At 38.4% G+C, this 15,721-nt stretch overlaps 1 protein-coding gene across 15 annotated transcripts in view; it reads left to right on the plus strand.

Moving 5' to 3' along the window:
* The window catches only part of LOC23687408 (disks large 1 tumor suppressor protein), a 181,970-nt gene that overhangs the window by 128,186 nt on the left and 38,063 nt on the right, over nucleotides 1–15,721 (plus strand). For 11 of the 15 annotated variants that reach the window (XM_021838808.1, XM_021838806.1, XM_021838810.1 and 8 more), the window contains 2 exons: nucleotides 12,736–12,768; nucleotides 12,835–13,655. In XM_021838808.1, coding sequence (XP_021694500.1) covers nucleotides 12,736–12,768; nucleotides 12,835–13,655 — 854 coding nt within the window. Of the gene's footprint in view, nucleotides 1–2,763; nucleotides 3,035–12,398; nucleotides 12,584–12,735; nucleotides 12,769–12,834; nucleotides 13,656–15,721 lie in introns of those variants that run through there. The other 4 variants (XM_021838816.1, XM_021838821.1, XM_021838817.1 and 1 more) reach the window with 2 other exon arrangements.

Below are 15,721 nucleotides of genomic sequence, written 5' to 3' on the forward strand. Positions count from 1 at the left end.
AAAAAAATCGGGAAAAAATATTCTTGAATGTTTTGCTAAACAGCTGTTGTAGTAATCTATTATTTGAAATTGCAATGTTCTAACATTTACTGTTAAAGTATTGAAGTGTTCTTGCTGTTATGGCGCTCGATGAATCATTTCAAAGCGTTACTGACAGGCAGACAACTCTGAGATTTTATATATATACTAGCTTACCCGACGTGGCTAGCCACGTTTCAACGGAATTTTAAAGCGAACGGCTATGTATTATATGTTCTGACTATACTCCATTGAGCACGTGGCTCCAATACTGTTGTAATGTTCAAATATGGAATAATTACAGTCTTGCCGTTGTAGTGTTTCTTCTGTTTTGTGAAATATTTCGAAAGTTCCAGAAGATTCTATGATTAAGGAGTAAAATTCTAGAATATTATCCTGAATAGCTGTGGCATTGTCATTTTTCAAAATCACAGACAATCGACTCATGGAAATGTCGAGCCATGTAACAGGAATGTTTTGAAAAACTGTCCCTTACATAGTAGTAAGCATAAAATTTTGTTTTAGTATGCATCCTTGAGTGGATATCGAGTCATGGAACATCGACTCATGTAGGTTGTACTGTAAATTAATAAGACTGATATAGGGCGCACATTCATCTCATTCAAGTTTATCTTGCTTTTGGATATGTAGAGTTCGTTTTTGAACCTGAGTTGGAACTGAAGAAATCCGTTTCATAATTTTAACTCCAACCCGATTCAAGTTCTACCGAACTGCAATTTGCTTAAAGTTGATTAGTTTACATTACAGGCACCAATCGAATTCCTTAACACATGACAATGATGAAGGGATCGAGAATATTTTACGGATTGGAATGAACAATGTTCCAGAAAACTCCATAATATTGTCAAAGAGCTGTTGTAGTGTTCCACAACAATTGTATTGTTATTATATTAAAATTGACCATATCAGTGCTCTTAAGTTGCTGTTGTAGCGCTCAGTAAAACTTTTCAATGAAACATTTCAAAGCGTTACTGACAGACAGACAACTCTGGGATTTCATATATATGATGATAATTTCAAAAAAATATCTTGGGGATCCTTCAGACTTTCCCTCCGGCAAAGAAGTTGCTTCAGGGATCTGTTCAAAAGTTCATCTGCTCGAGGTAATCAGGTATTTTTCAAGGCTTTTCATTACTTTAGAGGAATTACTGGTTGTATTGCTAAAAAAGTCCTTAAAGAGAGCTTCGTAGTATTTCTAGAAAAAAAGAAATATTCTAAAATCTGTTCGTTCTTGGACCCAGATGTCGTTCCATACCACCGCGTGATTAGTTAGGTCAAATATTTTGTATACCTAAAAGAACAACTTGGGTAAGTTATACCATTAAACTTCGAAGTGGGTTAACTCTACATGGATGCATGTGCACCAGATCAATTTCTAGTTTTATATTATAAAATCTTTCTAGAGGGTTTCTGTTCCATTACTCGACATTTCCATGACATGGTGACGTTCGTTGCTTTCGAAGTAGAAAAGACGACGGCGTGTACAAAAAATGGAATGTAATCGTCACTCGACCAGCATTGGATGACTTTTTTCGCCTGCAAACAATCGTCTTGGCTGTGCATTGTGACAAAAAAGCCTTTCTTTTTTTAAAAAGCCACGCTCTTTTCAGTTGTTCAGAGTTGCGACGTCAGCATATGAAAGTTCGGTTAGAATTAACGTGCAAGAAACGTAGCCCTGATTGGACACAAAATATCTTAATCGTACATTGATGTCCATTCTGGACAAACATTTGAAAAGGGCCCAAGAGGTCTTGAGCCTTTTTTCAGAAACGTCGCTGTTGAGCCCTTTCCAGCCCGCCCACGCAAACTAACACCACTATCAGAAAGATTGGTGTTAGCTCTTCCTGGTATAGGTGAGCGTGATTGAGTTGAAATGAGCTCAGCATAGGCTTGAAAAGCCAATGTTTACCAATGTCGATGTGCCCTTTTGAAATGTTTGTCCAGGATTCTCCATTAAAGCCATACTACCCTTATTCGCGTAACTGTCCCATATTCTATGGGACTTTTTATATACATGGCACAAGTACGTGTAGTTAAGGATATGTAGAAACTCGAATGTTCGGTTAGTAAAAAATCAGCTCCTGGTTTACGATTCATAAAAGGTTTGGCAGCTTACAATGCTATGACAAAAGGTCAAAATGATAGCAGGTCGATCTGACCTGTATAAAAAGACTCAATTTCACGTTCAATTTCAGAAAACTCAGTCGATCAATCAAGGTCAGTGCAAGCAAATCTATTCCATCCCCCTTTTCAAAATTTAACCCCCAAATTTAACGATATGAGTTTTCTGCGATTAACCTGGTGCCTTTGCGGTGTGCAAACTAAACTTGTGAATGATTCATTGACCTGCCCTTCCAGAGAATTCCCTGGACGGCGGTTTGACGAGTTTGATTGTGGCCCATTTGCACAGTTTTCCACCACACACAGCCAGGTCTGGTTTTTCCGTTTGCGGTTTGCAATTTTCCCTTTGCAGCAAATTAACTATTGATCGGAATGTGGTTTTCTTGGCAGCGAATGGAATGGATCCCCCGTCGAATATTTCGTGACAGTCTTCTATTTATCTCTCTTTCTCTTCTTCGTAGGTGACTGTGGTTTAGTGTTTAACAAAAATCGAATGTCGGGAAAGGGGGTGGGGATTAAAAAAAGAACAATCGGAATGTTTAGCAGTGTTTGAAAAAAAAAATGTCCTAAACCGTTTGTAATTTAATTCGTTATCTTGTATAGTTATCTCAATGAAAGTATCTAACTGCCGGGTTGTGAACAAAGCACGAGAAGAAGAAATTTGTATTGCATGTGATCAGTGCCTGAATACAAGCACCAAATTGTGAATATTAGTGATAGATTAGTAAGTAGAAAAAAAGTGCCCTAATAGTCAAGGAAGAAGAAAAAAGGTGACGACGTCGTAGCGGAAGAAATGACAACGAGGAAAAAGAAACGCCAACAGGAGGGAGGAGGTTTTCTGAAGAAAGTTTCATCGTTATTCAATCTCGACACGGTAATCTTCCACATTCATAACCATACATATGCTTATACAACATCTAGTTAATGTCCTTCCCTAGACTAATTACGGTGATGGGGTCATATTTCCTGTGTGAGCTTCTGGGCACTAAATGTACGCACAAGTTGCGCTCTACGGTGGGCAAATTACAATCGTCGCTTGATCGCGAATGGGCGTCTTGAGTATACGTTTTTGCGCACAAACGTGCGCCTATAATGACGGCGGTGACGATGGCCGTGATCGTCAAGGTTATTTTTAGCACCACTGGCACATGGAGAATCCAATCCCGAATCAATTTTGCTGTTCCGTAGGTTCATAGTAAAATAATGCACCGCGCCCTATAAAAACACAATGCTAACATTGATAAAGACGATAGAGTAAACATGCTGATATGCGATACGAACATTAAGTACCTATGTTTGTGACTACATATGCGACCTCGACAGGTGGGTAATCTTATCATCGTTCATCGTTCCGATGAACGCCTATGCGTTTCTTCTTGGGCATGAGGGACGCTGGTAAGGAACGGAGAGTATCCTTCAAAGATAAGATTGGCTTCCGATTCGAAAGATGTGGTGCCGTTGGTCGCGTTCTGTGTAATGTATGCTTTGAACAGTGTGTCAGGCTGCTAATTTATGTGGTATTCCATTACGAAAAGATTCTGGACCGGCATGGCTTGTATTGTATTGTATTGTATTGTATTGTAGACGCGGACTTTAACACTAGGCTAAGGAAGGCCCCACTTATCCAATACTTTCCTAGGATTCGGCGGGAGTGTTAGAGAGTTATTACAAACGAGATCACAAATCTGAAAACTTTTTTTTACTGAAAAGTCCTAAACATGCAAATATGTCAATTTAAAACTTATAAGGTAAAAGCACCGTTTTTGGCCAGCCTAAGAGAAAAAATCTTTGAAAATTGTATGGGAAGTCCTTTTGTAATACAAGTGTGTCAAACGCAAGCTTCCAATCTATATTATGCAAAGAAAATATCGGAACCGAGCTGTAACCATTTTTTCACTTTGAGAATCTCGTTGGTCAATGTAGGCCACCGGAACCAGTTTCGGTCAGAGATTTAACTTCGATTCCTAAATTGGCCAATCACATTGATTTTTCATGAGTGTGGCCAAATTAGCATCACCCTGGCCAGATTAGGTGTATGGGAGTAAAAATTATGAGGAAAATGCATTATTTTTCTCATGTATTGAATCAAATTAGACAAGTAAATGAATGTAGCTCTATCACTGAACACAAAAGGTTTCATGCTCATTGGCTATGTAAAACGGTGTTTAATCCACTATGGCTACGATTGGCGTATGGCCAAAACCCGTGATTTTACCCTGTTATGAAAAATATTAGAACTGAGCAGAAATCTTTTTCGCATCAAAAACATTTTAGATAATATGGGCAACCAGAGTGTTCAGGATTTTGTTCGGTATTTATTCCAATCATAGTTCCAGCAATCTATCTTGGGAATCTTTTAAGACTTCCTAATGTGTCCAAAAGTTCCATCAGAGATACAGGAGTTTTATTCTTCGTACATTAATCAACAATTAAAAAACAAAAAAAAATGAGGATTTCTTTTATATTTTTACCAGAAATTCATGAAGAATGACTAATTCTTGGGGGTATCTTAAAAAACGAACATTTTGAATGTATTTTAGGGAAATCAATGGAAGATACATTGAGTGTATTAAAAATATGAATTCCTGACTGAATATAAAGAGTAATTTCTTGAAAAATAAGATAATTTACTGGTTGCATTCATGAAGCAGTTCTGAACGAACACCTCGAAAGAAATCAATGTAATATCCATGGACAAAGCAGTGCATACATTCGTGGAGGACTTGTTTGGGAAATTTTTAAAAAATCTTTTGTGCAAGCACTGGAGGTATCCTTTGAAAAAATCCTGGATGAAATCTACAAGTTTTCTTAACCTTCCTTGAGCATTGCGGTCATTGTTGGCCAATCAGCACGGTAAATGAACCGTAACTTTGTTGAGAAAAGAGATAGAAAACTAAAATTTTCTGATTTGTACTAACTTTTGAAAACGAATATTTTTGTTTTAAAAGAAGCTTTCATCGATCTTTAGGAGCGGCACTTCAAAAAAAGGAACACATTATGCATGACTTTGAAACGCTATCAAAATCCATTTTTGAACCGATTGTGGTTTTTTTCAATCTTTATTAACGAGATTTTAAGTCCTTGACTAGTTCATCTCGGGACTTCCCAGTAGAAGTCGAAGATCATAGATCTTTTTGAATCATAAGTGACTTTCTTGGGGATGGCATTCGATCACAGTTCCTCGGGTGAGAGGTGTGTGTTCTTACCAATACACCAGATCCGTTCACGTATCGATGTCCATTCTTCTAGCTTTATATGTAATACATGCAACTCTAGAGTGAAACCCTGGACATTTTTTGCAAGTATTGTCATTCTGGGCACAAGGGCATATGGGCACCTGGAACCTGTTTCATAAGGAACTGCCACATATCATATTCAGAATTTCATACGTATGTATGATACGACGATTTCATTTCATGGTTTTCATTTCGATTTACAAGAGTATAAAGCAGACCCACATGTAGATATGGCCGGATTTGGTCGGTGTATTCCGGAACCAGTTCCGGTAGGGTGTGATGTGGACATTTTCAGACCATTATGTAGTTCCATCATGCGACAGCTCAAAAGTCTTAATTTTTCATCCAGATTCTAATAGACACCATGCCAAAAATCAGACATAAAATTCTTCTTTTTGTTTCAGGCGTTACGTCCCAACCGGGATAAATATTTCCAATACAAAAAGATACTCGACCAGTGGGATTCGAACCCGTGCCCCTCAGCTTGGTCTTCCTGAAAAGCTGCGCGTTTACCACTACGGCTATACTGCCGCATAGTAGACGTTGCCCCAATATGACCAAAATGCATTTTTCCATTGATATGCATTCTTCATCTAATAATATACTGGTTGGACATGCGAAACACCTGGTTTGCAGAGTGTTTATTTGAATCAGTGGCTTGGGAAGTGGGTAGGACAGGCATGTACTACGCACAAAAACATTTGGGTAGGACAGTCTAAAGATTGGTCTAAGGACGTTGTATCTATTGTTATGGAGAAAGAAATACACGATTAGGTTTTCCATGGTTTACTCATGCCTAGTAAAGCGTGACGATCCATAGTGAATTATCAGAAGTTTCTTGAAGAATCTTTGGATGAAGTAATGGATTAAACTAAAACCAGTTTCATCATGCTATACACAGCACGCATCATTCAGAAAAATATATAGAGACGATTCATGACGATTTCATAAATGATTTTTTGTGCAGAATCGTTGAAGAAATTACAGTAAAATATTTGATAAAGTTTCTCCACGATGAAATGTTTTTCTAGAATTGAAAATTTCTTCTGAAAATTTTTGCTACTAGCCTACAGAAAAAACTACAATAATTAACAGAATTATTTATCCAGTTTAGTGCCTTTGAAATCGTGAGTAGGGTCACAAGTCGGCCATTGTGACGGCCATCGTTGGACTCCGAGATGTTTCACCTTAAAAGGATACAAATGTAAATTATTATTATTATTATGCTTTATTAGAGACACTTTACCACATATCTGAGTGGCATTCGTGTCTGAGTCAAATGTAAAGGATATTTATGTAGACAAAGATAGGGTGGGTAGCAGGTTTCTTTTAAGTGACTTGTTGCTTATTTTAATGCAAGTCTTTTAAAAGTATATTTTTTTAATGGGAGGTCTCTAAAGTTTCTATTTTAACCAAAATGGTATCTGAAGTTTCTGTTTTCTTTATTCTGCTTGCTTGTACAGATCAGAGATTATAACGGGTCCAACAGCCTTCTCAAGAATTTTGTCTAAGTTTCCCCGAGGAAAAGCTTCAGGAATAATCAAAGTGTTCTTATTTAAAATTCTTTCAGGGTCTTCTACGGCAAACTCTCCAAAATTTTTGAAGATTTCCCTACCAATTCTCCCAGAGATTTTTTCAAAGGATGGTTAGAAGAATTTCTCCAGAATTTCTTCCAGGAAATCCTAGAGAACTCCAAAGCTGCTACCTCTAGTATTTTCCTTAGGAATACTTATTTTCAAAACTGTCATAAAAATTCTACCATATATTTTATCACTAATCCTTTAACCGAATTCTCCAGTTGTAACTTTAGAAGATCTTCCAAAGGAAATCCTCAAAGATTTATTCTAGATTTTTTGAAGAAAAACACAGCTGAGGGGTTTTACCGTGCACGAATTTTTCCGCAATTCCTTCAAGAATTAATCCTCGATTCCCCTCAGAAATCCAAAATTTCTTAAGGGGTTTTTCGAACAAATCTTTTTGTTTTTGGAAATCTCCAGCATTTCACCCTAGTATTACTCCTGCAGTATTTCCAAACATTACTTAAAAAGTTTCTCAAAAAATTCCCATGCAATCTACAAAAGCTTATTTAAGTTTTCATCATTTTTTTCGATAATTGCTCGAATCATTCCCACACAAACTTCTGTAGAGTTTTTTTTTCAATGTTTTTCTTTTAAAAAATCCTGCGAGATACTTTCCTTAGATTAGATTGATATTTTTCGATTAACTTAGCAAATTCTTAGGAAATCTTTTAAAACATTCTCAAGAATTCAGGAGTTATTCCAGAGATCCGTATAAAAATTTCCTTGGCATCCACTTGGAGATATTCTTGGAAAAATAAAACTTTCAAGACTTCTATGAGAAAATCTCAAAGAATTGTTGGAGGATTTTTTGTAGAAACCTTAGAAGCAATCTCTGAAGCAATTGCTAAAGGTATTATTAAAGAAATCTTTTGTAGAAGTTTAAATTAAATTCTGTAAGAGGCCCAGATAGCCGTAGCGGTAAACGCGCAGCTATTCAGCAAGACCATGCTGAGGGTCGTGGGTTCAAATCCCGCTGGTCGAGGATCTTTTCGTAAAAAATTTTTTCTCGATTCCCAGGGCATAGAGTATCTTCGTACCTGCCACACGATATACACATGCAAAAATGGTCAATCGTGGCCGTGCGGTTAGTGTTACCAATCATTTAGCCGCATCGTTCCAAGGAGTGTGGGTTCGATTCCTGCTTCAGTCCGGAAAACTTATCGTTAGGAACGTATTTCGACTGTGCCACTGGGCGTTGCATGCTAGTCCGTTGTCCAGTGTGGTGCTTCCTTCAAAGGGCTAATCGTCCACTGGAAGCATTAACGTGTCGGCGTCTTTTTGTTTTTTTTTTTAGAAAAAGCTCTCAGTTAATAACTGTGGAAGTGCTCATAAAGACACTAATCTGAGAAGCAGGTTTTGTCCCAGTTGGGACGTAACGCCAGAAAGAAGAAGAAGAAGAAGGCAATTTTACAGGAAATCGCTGGACATTCTGGGAGGTATTTCTGGAGAACTTATTGATTGAATTCTAGAAAATGTTTTGACTTGGAGGATGTCCCAGGGAAATCGATGTATGAATTGTATGATGTATTGGATATAATCTTGGAAGTATTATTACTTTCTTGAAAAATTTCATGATGAATTTTCGTAGGAATTCTGATGATTTCTGAAATAATATTTGGAGGAATTCCATTTCTGTTGTTTTTCTTCGGTAAATCCAGGTTGAATCCTTAGGGTATACTTTTTGAGAAATTACCTTAGAAAATTCGTCTAACTCTTAAAGAAATTTCCAAAATAATGTCTGAACATTTTATCTGAATAAATTTCTGTTGAAATTCCTAGAGTAAATCATGAAAAAAAAAACACAAAAAGTATTTCGAAATTACAAAAATGTCTTCGATATTAGAGAAATATCTGTTATGATGCTACGAATATTTTTTTCAGCGATTTTACATTCTATATAAATCATGTAGTAGTCAAAAAAACAAGCCAGTCTTCTAAGAATTATGTTATTTTTCTGTTGAGCGGTAAAGCACATGGAAATATTGTTAAAATGCTTGGAAACAGTAGAATTTCCTAAATTCAAAACCCACCAAAAATGTCGCGTTTGAGTCCCTCAAATAAAGTACCTTTCAATTTCCAGTCTAGGATTAAACAATATTTGCCAACGTTTGTCCTACCCATTTTGGACGGATAAAGCGACGTATGCGTTTGCAGATGACAAAAGTAAAAAAACTATCAAAAAAGTCTCCCCAACGCTTAAATTTCATTCGCATTTTCCCAGAAAAATAGTGCGGTGGTTACATCGACCATGCAAACAGTCTATAGGCCTCGCAAACATAAAATTACCATTCTCGAATACCATTTCCTTTACAGCCAAATTAGAAAAAAAATATTATATTATGAGAAATCGGCATATTTTGACAAGTCATAATTCATGTTTTTGTTTGTCTATAACTAAAACAATATTTTATAGCAGTCGATTTAACTATGCCAGCAATCGCTATTTTGAGACCAGTTCATATAGCTCTCCAATAAATCCACTAGGAAAGCTAGGAACAGATTCTTTCAAGAATTTCCTCTAGACATTCTTTCAGAGATTTCTCCAGGAATTCTTTAGAAGATTCCTCCAGGGATTTTCTCAGAATATCCTCCAAGATAGTCTTTACCGTAATCCCTACAGCGATTTCTCCAGGGGTTTTGCCAGACATTCCTCCAAGAAGTACTGTTGTTCGCCATGAGACATTTTAGACTGGTTCCGATAGGGCTCCAGAAATACTTTTACCAGGATTTTACCAGGAGTTTCTGAAGGATTTTCTGCCGGAATTCCTCCAATGAATCCTCCATAGATTCTTTGTTCAAAATTTTTAATGGGATTTCTCCAAGGATTCCTCAGGGAACTTTTTCAAGAATTATTTATAGATTACTTCAAGGACTCCTACAAAGATTCCTCCAGAGATTCTCAAAGCGATTTCTCCTGATATTCCTCCAAAAAATATTCTAGAGACTTCTCTTAAGATTCCTCCAGGAAATCTCAACAAGGAATTTCGCAGAGATTCAAGGCTTTCTCCAGGTTACATTACGACAGTTTCTTCAATAATTACTTTAGATATATCTCCAGTGATTTCTCCAGAAATTCCTCAGGTAATCGTCTCGAGATTCTTTTAGGAATTATTCCTGAGATTTCCTCCAGGGCTCACCCCAGGAATTCTATGAGTTATTCTTCCGGAGCTTCCACAAGAAGTTCGTCTAGGGATTCTATACGAAATAACTTCATGAATTCTTATAGGGTTTTTGCTCAGCTTCCTTCAGGAATTATCCTAGGGATGCCTCCAGGAAAATCGCTACATGAATTATTCTAAGTATTCCTTCTGGGCCTCTACATAATCCTGCGGGGATTCCCCCTTGAATTTATCTAGAAATTACAGAGATTCACCCAAGGGATTTCATAAAAAGAATAAGAATTCCTCCAGGGTTGTTTCCTTCGCAAATTTTTGTTTAGAGATTCCTCCTATCCTGAAGAAGTTTTTCGAGTAATCGCGGATAAGTTCCTAAAGGGGTTCCTGGAGCAATCCCTGGAGGAACCGCTAGAAAAAAATCTTGAGTTATTCCTCGAGGAATCACGGTAAAATTCCTGGAATAATCTCTGGAGAAATTCTTGCAGGAGTCTATGGTGGGATTCTCGAGCAAAAATTTTTGAGGAATTCCTGAAGAAATTCATGACACGTCTAATATACTTTTCGGCTACGCAGTCTTTGTTTTTTGACAACCGTTCAATATAATAAAAACTGAGTAGACGAAAAGCATATTTCATTAAAATATACAGCATATACGTTTAGGGCCTTCCTTAGCCGAGTGGTAAGAGTCCGCGGCTACAAAACAAAGCCATGCTGAAGGTCAGGGTTCAAATCCCGGTCGGTCCAGGATCTTTTCGTAATAGAAATTTCCTTGACTTCCCTGGGCATAGATTATCATCGTATCTGCCACACGATGTACGAATGCGCAAAATGGTAACTTTGGCAAAGAAAGCACTCAGTTAATAACTGTGGAAGTTCTCATAAGAACACTAAGCTGAGCTGCCGGCTCTGTCCCAGTGGGGACGTTAATGCCAAGAAGAAGAAGAAGATACAGTCGATTCTCTTCCAGCTCATTATCATGTAGAGATTTTTCTTGAGCAAACCTTGGAGAAACTCCTGAAGAAAAAGCTGTAGTAATCTTTGCAGGAATCCCAGGAGAGATTTTCCTAGAAAAATCCCCGAAGATTCCTGTAGGAATCTCTGAACAATTATCTAATTAAATTACTGAAGGACTCCTGAAGGCACCTCTGGAGGAATCCTGATTTCTGATGAAATTCCTGCAGGAATCCATGGGAGGATCTCTGGAAGAAACTTCAAGAGGAACTCTTGGAGGAATCCCCAGAGGATCTTTGGAGACCCAGAATGAATCCCTGGATGAATATCTGGGAAATCCTTAGAAACAATCATGTAGCGAATTTCCTGGTAGTAACTCTGTGAGAATTTCTAGAGTAAATTATTCAGCAATCCCTTGAGAAATTCGTGAGTTGTAGAACATCTGGAGGAGTTCCTTGTAGTGATCCGAGGAGGAATCCCTGAAGGAACTTCCGGAATAATTCCTGGACGAATCTCTGAAGAAATCATTAGAGAAATATCTTGAGTAATCCATGTAGACTCCAGGTCATCCAGTCAGTGGTTTTCGATAGCGATCGATATCGATTTGTTTTGAGTCGTTGGCGATCGTCATCGTTAGACAATAATCTATAAAGAAATTGTAACACTGGTTGATCGGGTTGTCCTAGTGTAATTCCTGGAGAAGCCTTGAAGATGTCTCACCAAGGATCCTTGTAGAGGTGAATCTATGAAAGAATCACTAGAGGCATTATTGTAGGAACTCTTTATGAAATCTCTAAATGAATCCCTGTAGATGTTTTCTTGCAGGAATCCTTGAACGAATCTCTTATCGAATCACTGGAGGAATTGCTGAAGGTTTTCTCCTGGAGCTCTATAAACACCGTGCTAAACTTAAATCTCTGTGATCGCACCTGATTTCTTTTTACAATGAATGTCAATCAAATCATACACCGTTCCATGTAAAATATTCATAACAATTCCCCCTTATAACGTGCGTGTCGGAATTTAAGGCCCGTTCCCTTCCGAGAAGGTGCTTTTCATTCTCTCACCCAACAGAGCGCCGGCCGTCGTCACGCTCACGTTCGACATTAAAAATATCTTACCACATCACCCGACGAGTGAAGCGCACGATCGCCGGAGATTCGCCAAACTTTTCCGCCGTTTTACCCACTGACTGACTTTGAGTGAGTTTTGAGCTCCCGCGACTGCCGGCACACATATGCAAACAAGCAACACATTCCTATCAAACAGTGCCAACCAGAGTCACCACCGCAATCACGGAACGAAAATATGAAAAACGAGCAAAATTCCCTCCTATTTTCGGTTGCGCGTAACCGTTTTGGCTCCCCAGTAGATGTAGCTAGAGAGGCATAAGCAGCGGATCGGTTGAATTTTTCCATCGATCGTGATCGCGCTTTTGGTGCGCACAATTTCTACCCCTTTCAGATCAGAGTGAGTGCATCGTCGTGACCGAGATCGGATCAATCATCCGCGCGTCCACCCGTTCCGAAGAGCCATGAAAGTAAGACCAATTTAGAGTAGATTTCTCGCTTTTCCCTTTAAATTAGTCGTAATCGGTGTTTGCTATTCTAACTGTTATGTGTACTGCTGTTGGAATCTCCTAAGCGATGTTAGTGACGACAAATTTTCTTTCTTTCTTGTTTCTTCCGGCAGGTAAACACATCAAATTCGAGTGACTCAAAACAGGTCAGTTGAACATTTACGATCATCAGAAAATCATAGGAAATTAACTTGTCTCAATATCATTTGCAGCTCAATGGCGATTCCGTTTGGGAGTACGAAGATATTGCCCTGGTCCGGGGTACGACCGGGCTCGGATTTTCGATAGCAGGCGGAACGGACAATCCGCACATCAACTTGGATGCGTCGATCTACATCACCAAAGTGATCCCTGGAGGAGCGGCTTACGCTGACGGACGGCTGCAGGTCAACGATTGCATCGTGGCCGTCAACGACATGAATGTAGTGAATGTGACCCATGGTGAAGCTGTTGATGCGTTGAAGAAAGCCGGCGAGAGGGTAACGCTGCACATACGAAGGAAACGACCTCCGGCTCAGGCTCCAAAGCAGGAGGAAATCGAACTCTTCAAGGGCACCAAGGGGCTGGGATTCTCGATTGCCGGCGGAATTGGCAATCAGCACATCCCGGGCGACAATGGAATCTACGTGACGAAGATCATGGAAGGTGGAGCGGCCCATGTCGATGGCCGGCTCGCGGTTGGTGACAAACTGATCGGTGTGCGAACTAGTGAGGGAGAACGAAATCTCGAAAACGTGGTCCACGAGGAGGCTGTGTCCACGCTGAAAGCAATCACCAACAAAGCGACGCTGATCGTTCAGAAGACCAACATCCTGCAAGCGTTGGCCAACTCGATCAACAACCTCAACTCCTTGTCGACCAGTGCGATGAATCAGGTCGGTCAGAGCGTGGTGGACCACGCGGTGTCCGGTGAGCTGCGATCACATTCGCCCATGATGGACAACTCCTCGTCGCGGTACGCGTCCTCGAATCTGCTCGAATCGGGCCTGCCGGTCGGAACGCCGCGGGCGGTTAGTCATGAGGATATTTCGAGGTGAGTGGCACTGGGTAAAAAAAATAACAATAGAAGATTCTTTTATGACGTCTTATAATTGAAATGGGTTGGGCATGAATCTTTCAACAAGAATCGAGTGGAGAGAAACAGGTCAGGCCTGCTTAACCTTTTTGTACAGCGGGCCATATTTTTGAAGTAATATTGTGCGGCGGGCAGTTTGTTTTGTAAGCGATAGTCATTTAGTCATTAAGGAATTTTTTTTTTGAGAAATCGACTAAAATATCGTTGCTTCTGAGCATCCTAGTTGGGATCCTATAAGGATGCTTTAAATGTCTTGCTCAAGATTCTGTAGGGTTTATTCATAAGAATGAAAATACCTACCACCATAGATCAGAATGCTGTTTTGAATCCTGTCATGGACTTTGTTAGAATGATGTCCACCAGAATCACTGTAAGTCAGGATCTATAAGAATCATATCCTGGCTTTAAAAAATGTTCAACATTCTGGAAGACTCGTTTTTGAAATGAGTCTAGAATTTCGAAATAATCCTGTCAGAAACTCACCTAGGATTGTGTGTGAAAACATTGCATAGGAATTTGTGAAGATTATTCCGGATTCGATTGAAATCCTGACAAAGATCATATGGAAACCTGGTGAAAATTCTTCAATAGTCCTGCCTCACATTCTATGAGGGTCCTGCCCAAGTTTTCCGTGTATTTCATGTCCACGATTTTGTGAGAAGATTATTCTAGATTTTGTGGAAAGTATACATATTTATTTGTTAATATCGATTTTCGACGAACGCTAACTAAATCGAATTGGCACGGTTAGCTCAATCATGATTGAATTACATTGCTCATTGGTCACAACAAACATTGAAATGGATGACTTGAGGGTCAAACTATTGAAAAACAATCAACTTATTATTGATTTTCAATTAAAAATTTTCGTAGTGATTTTGAATAATTTAGCTTATTTGCAACAACTTTTGTTTCGGCACTTTTCTTAGAAACGCCATCTTGACAGTTATTTTGTCTAACAAAGCTGTGATGACGAAAGGGTTAACCCAAATAACTTTAGTAGCTGAACAATAGTTTATCAAACTGAAGTAAGCTTTAGAGTGATTTGCTCAGCTCTTATTCAGCAAAAATGTTTGTTGGGAAGTAAATACCCCTCTAGATTGTGAAATACTTTCCAGGTGAGTGTTAAGTGTAAAAAAATGTAAAAATCCACAGTGATAATGTGTATCCTCACAAAACCCTATGCAATTCAGTCATTTCGCAACAAATTTCATTTTAAATAGAAATTCAGTTTTGTCTATCAAAGAATGAAAAGTGTTTAGCAAGAGAAATAGTTCTTGTAATCCTTGGACTGAATCAAAAGTTGAAACAATTGGTTTTTCATATGTTCGAACTAGAGATTAACCGAATATAATCAAAATTTTGATTTTGCCGAATAATGAATTATGTTATTTAGCCGAATAGGCCGAATAGTGAAAATTCATATATGATTGAAAATGATAATCTCTTGTATTCAAAAAGTGCTTCAATTTGCGTTACCTAAAATTAAAATTTCTAAATTATATAATATGCTAATGGACTCTCCCGTGGAGAATAATCTTCCAGTCATAGCAGTATTCGGAGGGGTTGAGAGATACTTCCTGGCGAGTTTGAAGACGTTTGTATTTTTTTTTTTTGAATATTTGATGTTGACGAATAGTATTTTCGTCTGTGGATCTTCAGCTTGATCGAGAATTATGTTAGGTATATAATCAGTTAAGGTAGGATAATAACAAATTGAGCATGCTTCGAAGTATGAAATAACTTCAGAAATGCAAGGATCTTCGTGGCTTACGATTCCTGTAATTTACTCAAATGGTTTTAGAAGCCCAAAAAGACCATCGGTTAACTCAAGACAGGGTGGCCACCGAACCGGAAAAAAGACGGGAATTTGAATCTATCGGGAAAAGAAAATACAAACTCAATCTCTAATGAGAAACTTTTCACTTGCCCCACGTGATAAGAAAATTGACTGTGTTTCAATTTAGTTATTTTTAGGTCTATGTCGAATTAATTCTAAAACTTTTTTTAATGCACTTTAAAAC

Source organism: Aedes aegypti, chromosome 1, assembly GCF_002204515.2.
Source record: "Aedes aegypti strain LVP_AGWG chromosome 1, AaegL5.0 Primary Assembly, whole genome shotgun sequence".
Taxonomy (NCBI): Eukaryota; Metazoa; Arthropoda; class Insecta; order Diptera; family Culicidae; genus Aedes; species Aedes aegypti.